The 22,909-nt window shown below is 37.4% G+C and overlaps 1 protein-coding gene across 1 annotated transcript in view; it reads right to left on the bottom strand.

Annotated features, from left to right (window-relative positions):
* Positions 1-22,909, bottom strand: part of CRB1 (crumbs cell polarity complex component 1) — a 99,373-nt gene that overhangs the window by 32,404 nt on the left and 44,060 nt on the right. Inside the window, exons 7-9 of the mRNA XM_074151778.1 lie at positions 6,116-7,069; positions 2,052-2,602; positions 1,506-1,671 (exon numbers count right to left, since the gene is read on the bottom strand). Of these exons, the coding sequence (XP_074007879.1) occupies positions 1,506-1,671; positions 2,052-2,602; positions 6,116-7,069 (1,671 nt within the window). The remainder of the gene's footprint in view (positions 1-1,505; positions 1,672-2,051; positions 2,603-6,115; positions 7,070-22,909) is intronic.

Here is a 22,909-nt window from a genome sequence, read left to right as displayed (position 1 = left end):
AGAAGTGTGGCCAGCAGGTCGAGGGAAGTGATTCTACCCCTCTACTCCACTCTGGTGAGACCCCACCTGGAGTACTGTGTCTGGCTCTGGGGACTCCAACATAAGAAGAACATGGATCCGTTGGAGCAAGTCCAGAGGAGGGCCATGGAGATGATCAGAGGGCTGGAGCACCTCTCCTATGAAGATTGGCTGAGAGAGTTGGGGTTGTTCAGCCTGGAGAAGAGAAGACTCCAGGGAGGCCTTATAGCAGCCTTTCAGTACCTAAAGGGGACCTACAGGAGAGATGGGGAGGGACTCTTTATCAGGGAGTGGAACAATAGGACGAAGGGTAACGGTTTTAAACTGAAAGAGGGAAGATTAGATTATATATTAGGAAGAAATTCTTTACTATGAGGGTAGTGAGGCACTGGAACAGGTTGTCCAGAGAAGTTGTGGATGCCTCATCCCTGAAGGTGTTCAAGACCAGGCTGGATGGGGCTTTGAGCAACCTGCTCTAGTGGGAGGTGTCCCTGCCCATGGCAGGGGGGTTGGATCTAGATAATCTTTAAGGTCCCTTCCAACCCAAACCATTCTGTGATTCTATGATATTTTAGTTAAAGATGTCTATTAGAGAAGGTACAATAATTTTAATTTCAGTTCTAAATTTTAACAAGTGCTGCACTTCTGATTCTAAAAATCTCAACAAAAATAGCATCATGTTGATCTGTCAGAAAATTGTCTATGACAGAAAACTTTTGTTGACCAACCTTCCCATTCTTAAGAGTCAGCCATTCTAACAGCTCCCATGAGACTGTATGTGTATTTATCTTCCTTCACCACATCATTAGGGCTTTCTTTGATAGCAAAAAAGAAAAAATATTGCTTAAAAATCTTTACTTGCTTTTTAAATCCTGCTCCAGGGTGGGAAAGAGAAGGGAAGTGGAGAAGGAAAGAGTTATGCAGGGTGGCTAATGTTCTTAAAACTGCTAATGGTCATCAATTTTCAAATACACTACTTGGCATGTAGGTGCTTTTTATGAAGATACTAGTTGAATAACAGTATTGCTGTTATTAAGGTGACTTTCTTCAAAGATATTTAACATTTAATAAAATCAAATGATGCAATGTATGCCATATAGCTTGTCTTTTCAGGTGGATGGAGAACATCCTAATGTTAATCCAACACCGGATATCCTCTTATCTCTTTGCAGTGGAATTATGAGGGGTACACTCATGCTCTGGCAATGTACTGATCTACTGTACAGCCTCAACAACTTGTGTTGCATAAGTCAAAAGCAAAGGGCCTCTAAACATCTGTGTCAGGGAGTCTGGTTGAAAATTCCTGAGTCTGGTAGGGCAAACTCTCCCCACTACTGTTACAATTAACATAATTATTATTTTAATACAGAAATAACATTTGAATGAACCTTAAAAGCAGTTAATATTGAGGTATTAAGGAAATGCTGACAATATTTTCTATTGTTTCTAATCTCCAAAGATGATAGAAATAGCTGAAATGTACCTACATTCAAATCCTTGGTGCACCAGCTGGCATTGTGCTTCATGAGGACAGAGTCCAAGCTCACACCACTTAACTTCCTCACATGCCTTCCCTGCTGTGTTAGGGGGACACGTGCAAGTGAAGTCATCCCAGATTGAGTAGCACACACCACCGTTGTGGCAAGGGCTGGACTACGGGGAAAGAAAAAAGACAAGCTAAGTATGAATAAAAGCTGGTGGACTCCCAGCTCTAAGGATGGGGGACTGTTTGACAAAAAGGAGAATTCTGTTTATTTCATAAGGAAAGTGATAAAGACCAGTACTATGCCAGCACAGCATGTTCAATAATTGGTGAATAACAGTATTTCAACCTTAAAATATTTTAATTCTCCCTATACAAATATATTTTGCTGCTGATATTCATCGTATGTAGCATAACAACAAAAATGCTTCTGAGCATTTTTATGTATTTTCCTAAGGTGTCATTATCATCAAATGGATGTGTATGGAAATGTACAAAAAATGTACAAAAATTCCTCATTATAAACACATGAAAAAAATGCCATTCTTACCTTGCAGAGGTTGTCACTAGTGCAGCCTTGGGTGACGTTGATCAGAGTTCGGTTGATAAAAGAATTCAGTGGATTGGTAATGGGGAAGAATTCCAGCGGCTGGTTATTCACTCTTACATCTTGGATGCAGCCTTTGAAATACCTGCCATTTCGATCAGTTTCTTTGTTATCTGGTAGGCCTCCAATATACAGAATATTCTTACTTTGGATGGTTAATACTGGAGTAGAAATAAAGCCTAGGTATTGAGAGGACTGGAACAATTCCATCTTATATGGTTCTATTTTTAATGTTATTAAGTAAAAGTTTCCATCGTTCATGGAGTGTTTCCCTAATAACTTCATGGAATTTAGAGCTAACATTGTGAGTTTCCCACCTTCCAAGTAGAGTCTTAAGTAGAGGTAAGTACTGTTTCTCAAAGCCAGTAACAAGCCAGAAGATTTGCGTGTTCGGACAAACATTGATATGTTCAAATTTTCATTCTGAGTGGCATCAAGAGAAAAAACAGCATAGCCTGAGGAGTCCTCAGATCCAAACCGGCCTGGAATGTACTCTTGAGGTTAGAGATATGGGAAAAGATAAAAAGAAAGAGAAGAAGGAAGAAAAATGAAATAGTTAGGGCTAAATGACAAGGGAGCCAATGCAATGATCAAATAGCTACTTCTAGTAATATTTACGTATGGTGGTAAGATGTGCTGGTATTTATGGATGAATATAGACTTGATCCAGCTGTAAATAGCTTCTATTTCAAAATTCCTGTTGGCTGTAGAATTAAGCCCCGGTACAGGACCAGATGTTATATTATTGGGCATATTTTTCCCCTTTATCATGCTCTGTGTAATGCTGTGTTTTCAAATGGTTAAACAAGGACAGATTTCCATAGTTTCCTGGATTGCTCCTCAGAAAGATCATTTTGAAAAGAACCTAGCTGCTTTGATCCTCTGATGACCATGGAAGTTAATGTAACTGGAACTTTGTGATATTTTTTGTGCTGATTCCAATTGTAAAAATAGCTGAAAGCTGCTCAGCAAACCCCTCTTGTGTAAAATCTCCAGATTGGGCACCTATTTGGTGCTGCATGGGCTCCCCGGTTCTACAGACTTTCTGTTGCTGGGGCTCAACACGTGCTCATACACATCAGCTTGCATCCAGTTATGAATCCTGCTCAGTCCTGTGAGTACCCATAATGCTATGGTGGTGTGGTGGAAAAATGATCCAGGATCGAGTAAACCTTTTTCTCTCTCTTTTTTTTTTTTTTTTGGTGTGCTTATCAATTAAAATGATTAAACCAAAACCATCTGTCTCTCTCCCTTACTCTTTATTTTCAGTAATGATTTTCAGACTTTTAAGGATACAAAATATGTAGCTCAAACCGTATTTTATTCTGATGAATCATCTCATTAAAGCACAACAAAGTGTTTCTATTTTTACACTTTAAGTTTCGTGATCTTGTCCTCAATATTATAGACTTCCTGCCTAATCACTTTCAAGAGCTATTTTTAATATATCAAATTCATAGAAAGAATAAACCAAGCTTTTTTTAAACGTTCACATAGCTAAAGAATCAGTCCTCTTTTGTGCAGTAAAACTCCTAGAGTGAGACCTCATAGGCCAAGTTTCTGCCTGCAGCACTACTTTTTTTTATGACTATATTAAAAAATCCAATGAAAATAGGGGACTGACTGTGAAGCCCCAACAAACCCTTAATAACCACACTATGCTACTATGTGGTATGGTATTATTATTTAGCAACAGGAATAAATCCCTTACCTGTTCCTAAACAGACAATTTCATAAAGAAATTAAATTTGAAATATTTTAATTCTGTGAATAAGATTACCAATACACCTACATCTACTTGTTAAAAATCTGGTATGTAAAAATAAGTATTTGTTGAAATGGGTGTTTTGAGGTATTAAATCTCTCTAAGTTATGTCTTCTCTGTAAGGTGGTACTAGAGACTGAGACATTTTTTCATAATGGTTAAAAGAAAATTTCTGCTAGAATGAGGATTACACATTTGCAGTATTAGAAGGCAGCATTAATCTTCAAAAGGTATTTCATGTTTACAATTACTTTGTTGCATTTCTCTATCCATAAATATACATATATATCCATCTCATCAATCTGATCTTGTTTGATGAGATGGCTAGCATCACCTTGGTCAATATTAACCTCTTGGGTCACAACATCTGGATGTTGATCAAAATGAGTCAACATCTGTTTGTTATTTTGTATATGTAGAGAAAATATTGCCTCTTGTCAATTAAATACTTGGCAGCAACTTTTCTTCAAAAAGACACTAGCATTTTTTACGTTATCCTTTACCACAAGTCTCCCCCACTCTGCCTTTTAAGAAACCTGCCACAGTCTTTTAAGTATGGCATATATCTAGAACCTATGTATCAAAATGGCATGGTGCCATGATTTCTGAGGAATATTGTGGTCAGCAGGAAAAAAAAAAAAAAGCATGCTTTCTAATCATTCTCAACAGTTCTAATGCTAGTATAAGCCTCTCCTGGCCCAGACTGGTTTTAATTTTGCTTCATATAAGGAGGCAAACATATTTACCAGATGTTGTCCTATACTCTAAAGTTGCTTTCCAAATCTTTGGATAAATTACAGCTAGACTTCAAAGAAGTCTGTTACAATTACCTCTCAGACTTTGTCATTTTGCAATAAAACCAAAAAGAAAAACTATTGAAAAGTATTGATAACTATTAAGTATAGCATACAAAATGAAATTGTATTTAAACATTTTGAAATGTATTTCAAGTTACAGCTTTCTGCAGCAATGCCTTCAATAAACCCCTGGGGCTAGTTGTTCAGCTGATGTAAATCAATGTAGCTTCACTGGCGGCAGTGCAGCCATGCCAGTTTACACCAGTGTAGGATTTGTCCATTCGAATCTGACCACGGCTCTGCTGTTGCACTTCATTTTTTCCAGTCCACTTGGCAAGTATATATACATAAATATATGTATGTATGTATGTATGTATTTCTTCCTCCCTAAACATTGCTATGACTGACCTTGGGTGGATGGTTAGTAAGGGAGCAGGGGCAAGGGTGTTGCATGGAAGACTCAGTCTTGTGCAATTTTCTTAAACAAAACTGCTTGTTTGAATTCCCTAAAACTTTTGCTGAGGAAGGACTGCAGATTCCACTCCAAAATATTCTTGAGGGGTACAGTATTTACAGCTCTAGAGAGTTTCACACACCAGATGCAGTAGAGCAGGGAGTTGGGCAGGGACCTCCTGTTGTCCTTCCACTCAGCCTGCACTTGGAGAGATTGTTTGTAGCAGGGAAAGTGCTACGGGCATCTGCTGCTTTTGTATTCCTGCTCATCGCTGCCAAAGAGGCTGTTTGCTGACATGTGCTCTTTTGCTCGCTGAGACATGGACACGTTTTCCTCTGGTCAACAAGCAGCTCTCTTGTAACGGCTGCCTTCGTTAGTGATTGTCCAGAGCTGCCTTGGGACCAGCTGAGAGATGAACGGGCCCTGTTTCTAGCCTCTGAAGCCCTGCCTTCTCCTTGGGCTAATCAGATTAAGTTAATAGTATAATCTTGTTCATTTTATAAAATTGGAATCTGTCTTTTTTTAACTTGCAGTACTTTTGCTTGCCTTTCATTACCTTAAATGAGTTTCTTTATAAAAGCCTAGAGAGCTTGAGGATAAAATTTTCAAAGAACGCTTTGAAAGTAAGGCTTAAACGCCAAGTGACTTGGTTGCTTTCTAAATTTTACTCAGGGTGCATAACCTCCAGTGAACTACAGTTTTCCAGAGTTTACAGCGTGCTAAGAACACTAAGAAGATTTTAAATCTGGGTGAGTGGAATCCACCAGTTTAGCCTGACTTTTTTTGTCGGGCTGAAAAACAGCCTTCCTGGGAAAGTAACTAGAAAATAACAAAGGCGTGCTACTGCTAACCTCTTGCACTTTCTTACTGGTTGACAATAAGCTCCAGAGATCCCAAGGGTCACACTGTTTCATCACCAGGTAAACAAGGTTGTTTATGATCATGTTTTCAGCAGCCACTTAAAACACAAATGCTAGCAGCATTCCCTTACCTGTTGCACAGCTTGGCCCTGCGTAGGGCCGGTAGCAATTGCAGTCGTAGCTCAGCCACAGGTTGGTACAGCGTCCCCTGTTCTGACAAGGGTGAGTTTCACACCAGTCCTTTTTAGTACATCCTGTCCTGACATTTAAAGATGATTCAGGTGATACATTCTCTGGAGTAATAACATTCAAGTCTATTTCAATGTCCTGAAGACAGCCTACAAATGAAGGTGCAGAACGTATATTATAGATGTTAAGTAGAGAGTTGCTGCTAATATTCCCCACTGGTAAGTCGCCCAAAAACGTGCTCTGAAATGCAAGCATCACGTGATCGTTATCTATCATAGCAGACGTTTTATTGAGACATGATTCTATACAAGAGCTGTCCAGCAAATTAAGAGTAACAGCTCTTGCCAAGGTTACCTCCACTGAATGCCATTCTCCATCACTGACATTATGAGGAATATGCAAAAGAGCCTGCAGCTGGTTATTGACTTGCACGGATAAGTGTAAGTAGCCATTCAGTAACTCCAGCTTTGCAAATGTATTTTGCTCCCCTCGGTAAAACAGAAAAGCTGTAGGTTGCACAGTCTGAAACCTCAGGTTTATATTACAGAAAAATTCCTTTTCAGGAGTCACAGGATTCTTCAACCAAAGATAACTGTTTCCTTGAAAAGAAAATGTTGTTATGGTTTCACAGTGTATTCCAGTATACCCAGGTGAACACATGCAGCTGAATCCATGTTGGCCATTTTTTAAATGTGGGATACATATTCCATTGTTTTGGCATGGCTGACCAGCACAGCCATGGAGGACTTCTGTACAGTTCCAGCCACCATAATAAATCCCTCCTTTGTCTGCAGGTGGGCAATGGCAAGTGTAATTCCCAGGAAAATTCTCACAGATTCCACCATTTTGGCAAGGATTTGTGTAACATTCGTTGATGTCTTCATCACAGTGAGTACCTGAAGAATAAACAAAGAATTAGATACTCTGGATTGGATAACGGGAGCCCAAAATGACATTTTTAATAACATATGTTTTATTAAATTATATTTAATTAGAGGGAAATGCCTTTATAACTAGATAATTGATTCACAAGTCTAAAATATGTTGAATATACAAATACCATTCATATGTCATGGTTTTCCTGTGCAAAATGTTATATAAACACCTTAGCAATAATCACATTTTGGAGAAAAGGAGCAAACAAATTGAAAGTTTTGATATCAATAATGTGATGAAATTGAGATAAACATCACTTCCAAAAGATGCCATCAAATGATTGTTTCCCACCTTTTCTGTGGTAGAAATCTAGAATGCTTTGAGATGAACTGAATCATTTATCACATATAAAAAGCCAAGATTTGTTGCTTAATTAATGTTCATAATACAGTATGTTGATGAGCTGGAGGATAGCCTGCTGGTCTTTCCTTCTTTTTCACATTCATTCAAACAGTAGAAGAATTACAGACTATATTGCTTGTCCCATATGAAACATCTTGGAGCAACAATCTGCAAGAGAGCCGCAGAACTTAAAAGTACTGTATGATGTAGTGGAACAGACTGACAAGTAGGTGAACATCCCTGCAAAATGCATGTACAGTGAGCTGGCTATCTGAAGAATGAAATTCAGAGTGAGGAGGGATCTCCACAGTGTGAAAATAAGAAATCCAAAGAGCTTAATCCTACATCCTATCGGCGGTCTGGGCAAGACGCAGTGAGATGGACCCTGTCCACAATGACTGACCAGTTGCTCCATTTCAGTGTTAGGTGCATACTGCAGTTATTCACTAATGAACAATGGATCTCAATTCTTCCAAAAATAAGGCAGCAGTGACATCTGGTCCATCAGCCATTGTCTCATACTGTGAGGAGAGTTCATTCAGGATGTGAAGATCTGGGAGAAGCTGTTGGAGGCGTTTGAACCTGTACGTCCCAGCAGAATATTCCTGGTACCGTGTGTCTACAGTGGAACTTTCTTTACCTCTCTTATATACAAAATATAAGATATAAGAAAAGATGAAAGGAATATTTTCTCAAACATCTCTGAGCTTGGTGATGAGACCACTTCTGTAGAAGATAAGCAATACAGAATCATATTTTCTCTTCCATATAATCCTTATTTTCTGCCATATTGGGTAAAAGCAGAACTCCTCATCTCAACTTCACTGTAGTTTGATAAATGTGACCTAGTATGTCTACTGGATCAAACTTCACAAAGAAAAACAAATCTGTTCCTCTTGTAAAACTAATCTTGTTTATCCCTCTACAATGTTGTTTGTCTATAAAGTGGTAATTATAGTAACTTCTCCCTTGAGAAATCAAGTGACTGATACGTATGCAATGGATCAGGGAAAATCTGTTTCTTATCTTCCCTGGAAGCAGTCAAAATATCCAAATATTTTTTGAAAACTCATGTTAAGTGCAACTCCTAATATTTCCACTTCCCTTCATAGTTATTCTAGAGAAAATAAGAAATAATTTGAAGTTACTTTTTAAACTAGTATCATGAACACAAAGCAGTTAATAGACAAAATTATGCCTGTCCTCACAACAAAACTGGTGCTTGTAAATTAGATAAGAAGGTATGCTGAGACTCACAGAGTTGCAACCAGGTACCAGACACCACACCTAGTTTTACATACAAGTTCTCACTGAGCTTTATTTTTACAGCGAAACACACCATTTTTCATGGAAAATTACAGAGCAGCATTCAGCCACAATGAATTGCTTCAAATACCAGTAGATAAATGTAGTTACTCAGGCTAATTCCTTGCCTGTCCACTTCATTCAATCACAGTTGTAACTAGACCCATCTTGGAGAGCAGTAAGTTACAGGAGAGCCAGAAGGGAACTGAGAATTGATTGAGATTTGTTTGAAAGATTAGCCAGAATGAAGTGGTGATAGCATGTATATAAAAGGCTCGCTCTTTTGTGATCTTCCTCACTTACCAGCCTTCGATTGTAGCATATAGTTTCCACCTGAAGCTTCAGATTATCAAACACAGCTAGTGCCATCTCCCTGGTCTGGCAGTGGGGTTTTACAGCAGCAGTCTCTCTCTGCTTTCCAGCCAGGCTCATATTTAGTCCAACGCGAGATGCCTATGTATACCTTAATGTGTAGTGGCATCTGGCAGAAATATGACTCATTGGGACTGACTTTCTCAAAGTGAAGTGCACTTCCCAAATGGTTACCGACTGGGGGCCAGAACAATGCTTGCTTTGCCCAGTTTGTGGCAATTTCTGTGTTAGCGACATGTCCTGCTTTTGCTGTTCTAGTATATGAAAAGTGAAGTTACTGTGAGCTGTTTCCTGTTTGGTCAATGTTTTAGTACATCTCCTGTCTGATATTACTCCCTTCCCTGCTTTCACATCGAGAGCAATGTGTCCACAGGTCTCGTATACAATTCAGTCTCAATGTGACGGCTGTAGAAATGCAGGTCTCTTTGGATTTTTGTGTCAGAGATAAAAATCAGTGCAGCCTCGAAGCAGTAGGATCAGGGATGTACTTAGCCTTGTCATAGGGCTTCAGAGTGGTCAGAGCGTGCTTAAGGATTTATAAAGCCCCTATAAAACCTTTCATAGAAAAAAATCAGCATAGTGAATGGCTAGATATTTAGTTGCTGCAATTTCAGTATGCATGATGACTCTGTGTATATTTATGATCCCACAGCACCTGCGAGGCACCACCTTTGCTTGGTAGCTTGTGGTCTGAGTCACACCTTGCAATAGTGACTTGTCTCTGGAAAGGATGAAACAGATGCATAAACTGAACCCAACTTTACAATAATGATTAGTGCCTGTGTTGTTCTCTACTTCATAAAATTAGATATAGAAGTAATGAAATTATTTCATGAGAATCTAAACTTGGAAATCATATATGTTTCTACCTTTAAATTTAGATAACACATTTGATAACAAAAACGTCAATGTCTAACAAAGAAATAAAGTTCATTTTATGAGGAGGTACACTTATGTTTAGTGTATTCCTTGCCTATAGAAATGAAAAACATCAGTTACTAAATGCAAAGTGACAATCATAGGGCCACTTAAATATGTGTAATTTCATAAACATTTCAGTGTCTGAATACAATGCTTATTTTTTAAGTAATAATGTTAATAATATGTTGCAAAATAATTATTTTTCACGGTTGTGCATATATATATACACACATGCATACACTTACATCTCTATGCCTACAGTTGCATAATAAGATTAGCAAAAAAAATAAATATATGCCACACCAAAAGGCAAATAATAAGCTGGTTTTTCAAACAAAAAATAAATAAATCAGCTGTTCTTACAAGCAGTATTGATATTGCTTGTTATCTGCCAATTGCTATACAACCAAAGACCACTGTCACTCAAGATAAAAGCACTCTAGATAAAAGGATTAGTCAATATTTATAGAACTGTATAAGCAGTTCAAAAAGCTCAGGTTGGAGAAGTTTAACATGTTAAAAACAGTATTCTCAAGAGATATAAGACATACCAAAAGCAATTGCAAGGGAAACTATTATTTTCTTTTCAGTGGTTAAATGCATTAGTTCGATCAACGTTTTTTTTTTTAAAGTAAAAAGTAACGTAAAACCATTCAGTATTTTCTCTTCTAAATATATTACACACCTACACTAAATTTCAGATAATGTGAATATTTTAATCAATTTTTATAGATAATTATTATTTTTTCCTCCTCTGAAGTTTTTTTCAAAACAGAGATGAAACAGCTGCTTTGATTCAGTTTGATAACTCCACTCATATCTGTCTCCTTTTTTCACTTACACATTATTACTATAGGGTAGCTATTTTCTAACTGTTAGCCTCTTAATTAAACTATCTGTTTCAAATTTAGCAGCAAAGGTTTCTTGCTGAAGCAGGATGACAGAAGCAATTATTCAAGCATAATTCTGCCAAACGCCATTAAATTGATTAAATAATTATAAAAGTATTATCCAAGTTACACTTTTGATACACACCTTTGGTTAGAAATGTTTACAGCCTTCTGCCTTTCCAGTTCCCTGACACTATATAAATATCAAGCAAGTACAAGCAAGCAGTCTGGATAGATACTACATGTTCAATACAGTCTAAGTGCACATATAATTTCACAAAAATAAAATATTTACCTGTAAACATGGTCATTAAAATGATGTAAACCTGTATCCTAGTTGCAACCATCTTTTTCTGAAGGAAAAAGATTGTTTAAGCACTTAAACAGTCCACAAAGAAAGTTTATGTAAAATTCAAACCAGTTCTTAATATAAAGGCTTCCTTTCCAGGATTAGCTTGCTCCACTTCTGTACCTGCTGATGTAGTCTGATGGTGTATTTTGTCCAAGCCAGATCAACAAGGCTTAAAGTAAGACTCATTAAACTGCTTATGCAACAGATATGTATTCTACTTAAATTCTTTTTCAGCATGTTCTGTCCAAGTGTGCTCACACTAAACTTGATTATGTTTCACAGAAAAGCATATTTTTAGGATCTGTTCAAAACTTATTTGTCACTTTTTGTTGTTTTACAAGGTGTTGTTTTTTAAGACTGTATTTTCTTTTATTTTCAAGAGATTTGTTAACCAAGATCACCTCTTCCATGGTCACTGTCATTCAGACAAATTGTTCATCTCAATAAGCAGATAGACTAGACCTAAAATTGTATCTAGTGTCTTTATTTTATAAAGTATTTTTGTTCCATTGGCTGTCACTGTACTGTTGTACTATTACGTCTGTAGATTCCTGAGTGTGCTAAAGAGAGGAAAAAATAATTTACTAAAACATTTTCTTTCTTCAGCTCTTGAAAAAGACATCCTGATTTGGACCTAATTTAGTGAGGAAAATAGAGTTCAGGAGATTGAACTACTTATTTCTGTGATAAATTAAGCAGCATACTTTTTTTCCTCTTTTCATTATGCTTTGTTTACATGATGAATTGCTTAAAATATTGCTAGAGCAATATCTCTTTGTGTAATTAGTGATATAATTATAAAGCAAGAGAATTTTTCCCTGGCTTGGCATTCATAACATCCAACTGGCACATAGCAAACTATGGATTCAGATCTTTGTTTTGGCAGTTTTCTATTTTAAAGCTTCAACAATGGATCCTGAAGTGTCTCTCAGGGTGTCCCCAAGCAAATGTTGATTTTTGACAAATATGTTTAAATTCCTTTCCCTTCCTCAACTCATTTATTCATTAATTAGGAAATTCCTGATCTTGTGTCAAATTTGTTTCTAGGTTCACCAAAAGACTCGCACGCAGGACACAATTTTGGATTCATTTAATCTACAGTTCACAATTGCATTTATGGTGATGCTCAGAAAACCACTTCTCCTTCCAGCCTCTGATACAGGCATTGGATCATTTTTCCAATAATATATTCAAATATTATGTGGTAAGAATGTCAGCCAGACTCTTGAAAGGTAAGTAAGGAAGCTTTACAGAAAATTTAGTTCATTTTGGTACGTTAGCATGCATGTACTTTATTAGTACATTAGCTCATAAGATGTCTTGTGTAACAGCTTGAAGTTTAATATGCATTTTTATTTTGAAAATAATAAGAAAAATTTGGAGGTTTCCAGTAATGGTCAGCTGCTTTACAGTATGACCCTGATAAAAGTTCCAAGGTAAGATTATGAACATACACACTGTCAACGAGTTGGGATAGACACACACTGCTACTGCTCAGTGAAAACCTGGAGTTGATGACACTCCGAGACAGAGGAACTTCACACCAGGATATTTAGCAAACTGCCTGAAGCCATGTCAGAACTGCTAGTGGATGTTTTGAACAAACCTGTCAAGAACAAGTGGGTTACAGAAGGTGGCAGTTACTCTAATTACAGTAAGGGTTTGATATTGTCTTTAATAACATTTTCATACACAAAGCAAGGAGAAAATATATGTGAAACCATCACAAAGTGGGCATGAAGCTAGTGTAATCCTGCCCAGAAAGTAATTGTCAGAGGTTCCCTGTCAAACTGGGAGGCTCTATTGAGTATGGTTTGGGATTGTTCTGGGTTTGCTCTGGTTGGTGTTTTCATAAGAGACGTGAATGATGATATAGAAAGTTTGCTTATTAAGTTGTCTGGTAAAGCAGGGTCAGGTGAAACTTTTGAGTGTATAAAAGACAAAATTACCTTTATAGGTGAACATAAGAAATTGGAGAAATGGTCTGAAAAATATTCTGGAGGAAGTAATTCGGTCTCAGGCCAGAATAGCCAGTGACCAGGTGGAACAATAGTTCCAGTTTACAAAGCCTTGGGCATGCCTTAGCGGGAATACTGAGTCCTCTTTCAGTTCTGCACTGTAAGGAAGATTTAGATCAAATGGGAAGAATTCAGAGGAGAGCAATGACAATAATCAGAGGTTTAGAAAATATGGCTTGGGACGAGAAACTAAAAAAGTAGGGCTGTGCAGTCGAAAGACAAGCAGAGGAAATGGGACACGGTAACATCTTTCAGTACAAAAACCAGAGCACGCCGTTCCCTGAGACCACAGTAAGCAAGGAAAGAAGTCATGGGTTTGACCTGCATGAAGGAAGATCCAACTCATACATCAGGAAAATATTTCTAATGATAATAAGGCAACGAAGCTTTGGCATAAGATATCCACTGGGAGCCATAAGCTCTATTTTGGATCCTTAAAAATAGGTTAGAGAGAAAAGTGCAGCATGACACGACTTAGCTGATCCTATCTTAGACACATAAATAGCCCAAATCCTATCTGCCATGTCTGTCCCTTCCAATTCTATCTTTTCACATGTTTCTATGACTTCCTTGAATAAAACCATTCCCAGCAACTGGGCTGTAGAGGTGTCAAACTAGACATGCACATATATGTATCTATACATATATAGGTGTAAAATGCAAGTAGGAGTAAACCTTGGAGAAAGTCAAATTGTAGCATACCCTTTAGAATATGCTTTATGGAAGGTGAAGACAAAGAGTTTGCAATAACACTTTTTCCACCTATATTTTACAGTTTTGGAAATGTCTGTTGCAAAATCCTACCTCAGGCAGAAACAACATTTTTCAAGGGACTCATTAATACTGAGTCCAGCAGAAAGATCTGGCAGAGCATATATTCTTCAGGGCTCCAGGTCTTAGCAGACAATCATGAAAATTCTAACTTTGCCACATCTGCGCTGATAATTGCAAAGAGATAATTACTCTTTGCTGGAAGGAGGAAATGCATGTTCATGAGTGAGTAAGCGCAAGGAAATAAATTGACCATCTTTATGTCATCGTAATTAAAACTCATGCTTCTGGGCATAAATCAGTTGTCATGGAGGTCAGGAAGGAGGTTTTACTCTTATGTGTATCAGCGTAGAGCAAGTGAGGGGATTTTTTTCCCCCTATTTTCCTTCAGTAAAGAACTGGCTTATATTGTATATTGAACTTAATGTGACCGGTGATCTGATCTAGTATGGCAATTTTTGCTGCTGTCTTAGCAAGAAAAGCTCATGTAAAATGAAGGACAGAGTACAGAGCAGAGCTGGAGCACATGGAAAAATGGATACTTTAAAATAGCAGGATAATAAGCATTTGCTAACATTGGGCTAATTTGCACAGGATACCTTTCACACAGAACTCTAATTTTGTAAAATTGTAAGACCTTGCTAGTTATTCCTTTATTGCAGACAAATTTACTATTCTGCTGTTTTTCCTCTTGCCATTTGAAATGTACATATAAAGTTAATACTGGCTAGGAAAAAAAAAAATTAAAATAGAAATAGAGCTCAGTGACTTGGCTTAATCATTAAATATGTCACTCTAGCTGAGGGATATGGAATTCATAATGTGCTACATTCAGAATGGCATGCTGTAACTCAATCTTTTTAAATGTTGCTGGCCTGAAGCTTCATAGACTAGTTTGAGTTTTCAGTAAAAATGGATATTTTTTAAGTAGTAAAAACCCCCAATCCCTTAATCTCTTCAATCATTAAACATTTTCTGAGAGCAGAAGTACTTGGAAATGTTTTTCCACTTGTTTCACATGTTTTGTCACACCTAAAATAGTTTTCATTTAAAAAAAAAAAAGAAAAGAAAAGAAAATCATGTACACGCTGTAGGTGATTAGTTGTTTAGTGAGATCTGGTGTGTTTATTTTATTTTATAAATATTGGAAACAGCCGACAGAGTTAAGAATTGGCTTCAGCTTCCGGGTGGATCAGCCAGCCTTTTTCATGAGCCTGCTCTGCAGACCATGAGTGCTCTTTAGGCAAAGTTGTGTGAGTGGCGCAGCCAGAGGTCAGACACATATAGCCTGTGAATGGCAAGGGGCCATGTCCTAGAAAGGCAGCATGGCAAAACTGCTGCTTGTAGCCTACACCTTCGTCCCATATTTCAATTAACACAGCCAGCCATGTGGCTCCAATTGTAGGATTAGGAACTGAATCTGGAGTAAAGAAAAACTTGGTGAAGAAATATGTCCCTGCATGGCACTCATTTTCCTTTCATTTCCCTACTTCTAGAGTCAGCTTTATATGTAGGTAAAAGAGGCAGCTGCTGTTGCATTTGACTGATGGAGGTAAGAAAGAAAATCAAATGGTGGCAGCCCAGTTTTCCTAGGCAACATCCTTCCTGAGTCGGTTTTCTGGCTGCACAAACACGTCTGTAGCTATGGTCACATTGTTGATATGAGCTAGGAAGGGTCAATGAGAGGAGGGAGAGCACAATTACAGGGTGTGACAGGTTAAAGTGGAGAAAGGTGATTTATGAAGGATACTATTAAAAAAGAAGAGAAAATAGCAGGTAAGATTTTGGAGATTAAACAGATGAAAAAGTAGAGAAAAATATTGATAGGCAAAAGGAAATGGAAATACAAGAATCAATGGTACCCCCAACGACACTTATGTTGGTATTTGAGACACCATTCTTATTAGACACCCAGGTATTTGTGGGATGTAACAGGAGCGAGTGTGTATATGTATGACAATTCATCTCCACAGGAAATGTGAGGGATGCTTAGAAAGACTGCAGATCAGAGACAAGGTCTACTCAGAGGTCTAAGCTAAAATTGAGAGTGGAGATAGGAGACTCTAGGAGCAATGCCAAAGACAAAAGACTAAAAAAAAAAGTAATAAATTTTTTGTAATTTAATAAAGATAGTCATGTGCACTGGAGCAGAGAAGTCAATTCACAAAATGTAGAGAATTAAGATAGAATCATAGAGAAATTTTGATTGAAAGGGACCTTCCAAGGTTATCACCTGGTCCACTGCTTCACTCAAAGGGTCAGGATGTCATCCAGAGAAGAAATTGGAATAGTGTATTTCAGAGAATTTGATTAGTTTATATGTGATTATGGACCAGCTATTTGGAAGACAAAGAAAGATATTTGATGTTCTGCTTCCAGTGGTTTTTTTTGTGTGGAAGTTGTGTGGAAGTATTCTTTAAGTTATAAAAAAGAGTATACATAATTCAGGAATTTTTCGTGTTTTACCTTTTAGAAAACTGTGGTAAGACTGTCAAATTCAAAGCATTAATGATCTGATTTGCATTTTTTGTAGATTTATGAGCTTGTACATACAGATGATGTGTGTGCATTTGAACTGAAGTATATCCAGAGGGATCTTAAAACAACCAATACCTTTGAGTTGTTTAATTAGATGATACAAGGTCATGTTTCATTGACTTGAAAATCTGTTTGGAGCATATGATTCACTTTGGAATTGGAAAACAAATTAATTTTCAGTCCTACAAACACTTAACGGTTTTAAAAGAGTGTTTGCTGTTGGTGAACACATCCATTGAGGAATGTATGCTGTATCAAGTCTCCCTTAAAAGGGATATTCTACCTAGTTTCTTGTTGGCTGCTTCCTATTTGTTTTAACTAAGGTAGGCAAGCGCAGCCACTGTGCTGTCTAGTGTGAAACAGCTTCTGCCCTGGAAACACTTTGAAAAAATTCAGTCATTTGCAAGATTTTCTCATTTTGTTAAAACCAATGTGAATCTCCACAACATACAAAAGTGACTGTATTTACATAACTTCATTGTCAGCCCATACTGAAAAAGCCAGCAGGCTAGAAAATCATAGTTTTAATAGAGCCTATAGAGCTTAACTGAGAAAGGAGACCTGAGAATATAGAAACATGAAATATGAATGTGTGAACATACATAACATGTTTATGCTGTGTGTATTTTGAGCTGTGCATAGCATAGCTGTATAAATAGCATGAATATGATCTGTAGTTATGCTGTATATAATTACGCTTCTCTGTTCCTACAGTATATCTTTCTACATAATTTATTATCACCTTAAATACAGAAAAACAAATCTTTTACCATGAACAACCACTACTACAGCTTCTTTTAAGGCAATTACTCCACCTGACGCGTGTTTTCTTTCCTATGTAAATAGCTGTGACTTGCTATAGAGGAGATGTAGATGTGGAAGACCTTAGACTTTGTGCTATACCTTACAGCCCAGGTCCCTATCAATGGGAATTGCAGAAGATGAGATCATACCTCTTTTCACTTCAGCAGTGGTGTTCATTTCTCTCATTCCCTGCAATGTTAGTTCTTTTGCAGTGTGAAAACTCCTCTAAATGATGGCTTTGTTTATCCAAGGTTTCATATGCTTAACTCATCTTGAAGCTAGGAATTGTGAGACTCAAACTAGCTTCACTTTTGCTAGGCTGTGTAAGAGTCCCAAAGGCAATGGGATAGTATGGACATCAGCTGAGATTGTGTGTGCTTGCCATGGACTACTGGCTGTCTTACTGGGAGGTTTCCTGGGTCATACTATGGGTATGTGATTTAACTAGATTACATCTAGTTTTTGTATGTCTTTATGTGCTACCATTAACTTCTGTAGCTGTGCAGACATGTTCACAGTACAGCATTTAAGTAGTTTTCTTTATTTGTTAATATAGGTGGTGATTTACCATGTGTTCTGGCCTTACAAATAGGTCTAATAATGGATTCTGAACCCTCTTTGTTGAGAAAAAAAAGTGCCCATAGGACACTGACTACAGCCATAATTGTATTGATTATTATGATTCTCTGTAATAATGTCATGTTGTTAACACAGCCAGACTCAAAGAATTACAGCGATGGGACAGCAATCTGAATCAGATCCACCAAATCTACTTCTAGCTGTTAATTATCAGCATAAATTAACTGTCTATACTAGGCTTTTTTTCTCCTCTCTGAGACTGTTTATTGAAAGTGCAAAGTTCATTGTCAGCCAGTGAAAGAGCGTGCTTTCCTTAATCCGGTTCCCCCTACACAATTGACAGAAGTCCTTTTCTAAGTTAATTCTAATATTTTTTTAAAAGGGATCAGCAACCAGGTAATCAGTAAAAGGCTAGTTTAACTCCTTTGAAACACTCCTTGTGCATGAAAAAAATTGGTCCAGGTACCTAAACAGAAGCATATTGTGCCTTACTGTCGTCATCTCAGAGTTTATTTCAAACAGTGCAAATAAGCAGACATAAAAATACTAGGTTTTATCACTTGTTCCTCCTTAAAATTGAAATTGTATATACGTATACATATGCGTATACAAAATTGGGAAGAGTGTTTTATACACCAGAAAGTTGTGCTGCCATTCAGAGGGACCTCAACAGGCTGGAGAAATAGGCAATCTTCAGAAACGTCATGAAGTTCTGCAAAGGGATTTGCAAAGCCCTGCACCTGGGGACAAACAGCCCCATCCACCAGTACATGCTGGGGACCAGCAGGCTGGAAAGGAGCTTTGCTATGCTGGTGAACAAGTTGGACATGATCCAGCAGTGCGTCCTTGCAGCAAAGGTGGCCAACAGCCTCCTGAGCTGTATTAGGAAGTGTATTGCCAGCAGGTCAAGGGAGGTGACTCTACTCAGCACTGGTGAGACCACATCAAGTCCAGGTCTGGGCTCCTCACCTACAAGAAGGTGGATGTACTGGAGCCGGTCCAGGAAAGGGCCATGAAGATGAATAAGGGATTGGAAAATCTGTCATGAGGAGAGGCTGAGAGAGCTGGGGTTGCTCAGAAGTTGAAATGCAAGTAAATTTTGAAGACAGGAGATAGCATTTCAAAGAAAAAAAAACACATTTGAATTTCTCCCCAATTCACCTGTTCCTTCGCCTTGAAGAACTTGCCTAATCTTGTGAGCATGATTGCTCTCATGCATGCAATTCTTCCTAATACCTGACCACATATGTGTGAGGCTCAGCTGTACAGATATCCTGCTTTTAAATTAAAAATGTTGTATGTTGTTAAATAATCCTTTATAACAGGCACAGATGGGAAATTTGAAACATATTTGTACTGTAAAAGCTAAGAATATTTGGATTCTTTACTTTGTTCCCCCTGTATATGGGCTTGGCAGCATTAATTCACGAAGGTTTAGAAGATTATGTGTACATGACAGCCCTGAGGATTTCCATCATTGTGATTTTCCTTCCAACTCTTTTTTTTTTGAAGAGCATAATGACCTACGACAACTGAGCTTTATTCTCTGTGGAGTCTGACATTGCTTCTGTTTAATGGATCAGACAGTTTGTGATACATCAGTACAAGACACTTTCTTCTCCACGTCAACCTAGGGTACCTCTTCAATATTTCCCATCTGTGCTGACCTGTGTGATCAAGAGGTCATGTCCTGAAGTCAAACCTAGAATCGAAACACTCACATCTACCACGAGCCAGACTATTAATGTAACCCATTTAATTTACATCGAGTTGGAACTTGACATTCAATTTCTCAGTCCAGAAGCAATTATTTTTAAAGGAACATGCCAACAATATTGCTTGGCTTAAAATAGCGAAAGTTCAAAAGGGTAAAAAACATTTCACACCATAAATAAAGAATTGATTATACTTGAAAACAAAGTTTGTAATTACTACTGACATTTCTGAGCCTAGATGAGGTGCCTTTTATGCTTTAAAAACTGATGTCATTTATGCCACTGGCATTATGGGAACCTTATGCAAGGGTCTGAAATAGTCCTTCGCTGGTATTTTAGGGATCAAGAGGAAAACAAAAATATCTTGCACAGTGCTTGGGTCAAACAAATATTTTTTGTCAAGTGAGGTTGCAAAATTAATTGTGGGTGCTTAGTCTTTCTTAGAAAGGAGGCCATTCCCCTGCCTCCTTTCATCCCAATGGCTCCATCAACAGGACCATTGGCATAATCAGTAAAGCCAAATACTTTGGAATGGAAAATTATGTTATTCTTCTTGTGTGAAAGCCAAGCCTCCAAGGTGCTAACAGATTTTAACTAAGAATAGCCCTGATCTGGGTCATCAAATTACTCTTCCGTGTTTAAAACTCTAATGCTTGTTTTTTTTTCATAGCTCTTACAGTCCTGTGGGAAATATGAATGACTGGCCAAAGACCAATATCCCTGAACTCCATGCAGAAGATTCTGCTAATCAAAATATGTCGTGCAAAACCTAAAAATTTATGTTAAGAATTTGGACTAGCAAACAGCATTTTTGAGAAATAGCATCTTCCAGATCAGGCTCTAATGACTGCGTTGAAATATCAGCTAAAACTAGATTTTGTTAATGTGTAGCAGATGCTACACATAGTGTGTCATGCTCCCTCTACTGGCTAATAGATACAGAAGGAGTACAGCAAATTTTATTAGTTCTCTAAGAGCTCTTGTACCTTTCAGAGCTCTGCTGCTACCAAAATGCTCATGCTAGTTCAAACAAATTGCATATTTTCACATATTGGAACAGCTTAATATACTTTTTTGGGGGGCTAATAAAAATAGCAGTTTACCAAGTAAAGCCCTTTATGAAGGGTGAACAAGAATGCTGTCCTGCTACTGTGGGTTATTTGGGGATGTTTATGTGTGAGAAATGGTATTTCAAAGACATGTAAAAATCTGTGAGTGTGAAAACAGAGTAGCTAAGCTATATAAAAAAAATACAAGAAAGAAGTGATGAATGGCATTATATCATTTATAGTTGATGTTATAGCAAGATAACAGCAGCCTGTATACTTTAATCTTAAATAAGTTCACTCATGCATCTTGACTTTCTACCTGAATAAGGCCAATATTACTTTCATAACAAATATATACAGGTTTGGCATGCAAAGATCACACATTTCCCACTGTCAGAAGCCATGCAATTAAAATAATTAATTAGTAATGAAGACCAACATAAACTCTGCTTATTAACAAGCTTATACATGGCATGCTGCAAATCTTGCAGAAAGGAACGAAGGCAAATCTTTTATTCTTACCACAAAACAATCCAGCCGTAAAACTGTACACTTCAAAATAGAAAAAGATGAAAGTTGTGGACCTTTTTAATTAGTGATCAAAGAAAGGCTTTCTATAAGCAGAGCAATAAAGTAATTTGAAGCACCTATCATGTATGTGTTTACATATATATGTATATATATGTATATTTGTGTATATGTGTGTGTACACACATTTTTATACATACATGCATATGGTTCAGAACTACTTGCCCATGTGCTAGTTCTGACTGAACTCCTCCAGCTTCTCCAGTGTCACTCCTGAGTTCCTCCATTATGGGGGGAAAAGAGAAGTAATGCCTCTTAAATGTTTGGTTGTATAATTTACTGTATTTCCAATAAACTGGATTTTAATGGGGTTAACAATGGTGAGATTATTAAGGCTGTTTTTGAAATAATCTGTTGAATAAAACATTGAACTATTAAATTGTATCATTTTGTTTATCACTTGACATTTGACCTTAAATATTAGATAAATTAGAGTGTATTGAGGAAGTAAAATACATTAGTCCCATAGCACAAGTCTTGTCTTTACTGTCTACTTGTTAAGCACTTTCTCCAGATTAGTAAAAAATGTACAATGTGTAGATTTAAAGAAAGTTCTTTACATTTTTGGGGAAAAGTTATGCATCTTCTTGACTTTGCAATTTGACTGTAATTTGACAATGTAGGGTTATACAATACAATGCTAAAAAGCATATGCTTAAAGTAGGTCCTGAGATGGATAATCAAATTCTTAAGAAGACAAGCAAAGTTCTGCTGTCAGTTTAGTACATGCAACACCTTTGATTTCACCAGAGTTTGTGCATGGTTATCACTTAGACCACACTTGAAACTCTACTTTCATTAGTGGTTGTCTTTGCCATTGGATGTACATGTATGCAAGAAACACCTCTCTTTGGGAAACATATAGGATTATCTGTAATGTCAAGGTGTGCTAAACATGTAGAACTAGCATTAGGATGTATATCAGGAGATACACAGCAGTTTCTGTTTATATTAGGGAAATAATGATTACTGTTTTTTAAACAACAGGAAGAGTAGGGCAAAATGAGTCCTATGTTCGGTACCAGGCTGCATAGCACGTTGCTGGGCTGGGGCAAAGCAAGCAAGAATTGAAAAGGCAGGAGAGATTGTTCAATAGAGAAAGATGGAACTGAGCTGGTTCATAAGCTCAGCCAAGAAGTGACAAAACTGGACTGTAGCAGCCTATAAATATCTGAGGTATGCCAATTAAAAAGTCTAGGAAAGTTTTATTCACAGTATTAAGGAAAAAAATCAAAAAGGTAAGTAGGCAGAGCCTGAAGAAAGCCCCAGAAGGAAAATTATTACTGGATATTTAGACTAGTTTTAATAAGTAGTCAATCATACGATGGAATGACCCACCACGAATAAATGTCAGGAAAATAATAGGTGCTTGAAACACATTATTCCTGCTGCCAAATGATATACAATTGTCACCTTTTTTTTCCTTTTTTTTTCTAAAGCTCTTTCTGCCAGGTACTGGACTTAGAGATTCCTTAAATCTAAGGACACTATATGTCTGTGCATTGTGAGATCTGGGACCTTGTTGATGAAAAGCCATTCATGCCCTACTCTCTTCC

Source organism: Numenius arquata, chromosome 8, assembly GCF_964106895.1.
Source record: "Numenius arquata chromosome 8, bNumArq3.hap1.1, whole genome shotgun sequence".
NCBI lineage: Eukaryota > Metazoa > Chordata > Aves > Charadriiformes > Scolopacidae > Numenius > Numenius arquata.
This window is presented reverse-complemented; position numbering and strand designations above follow the sequence as displayed.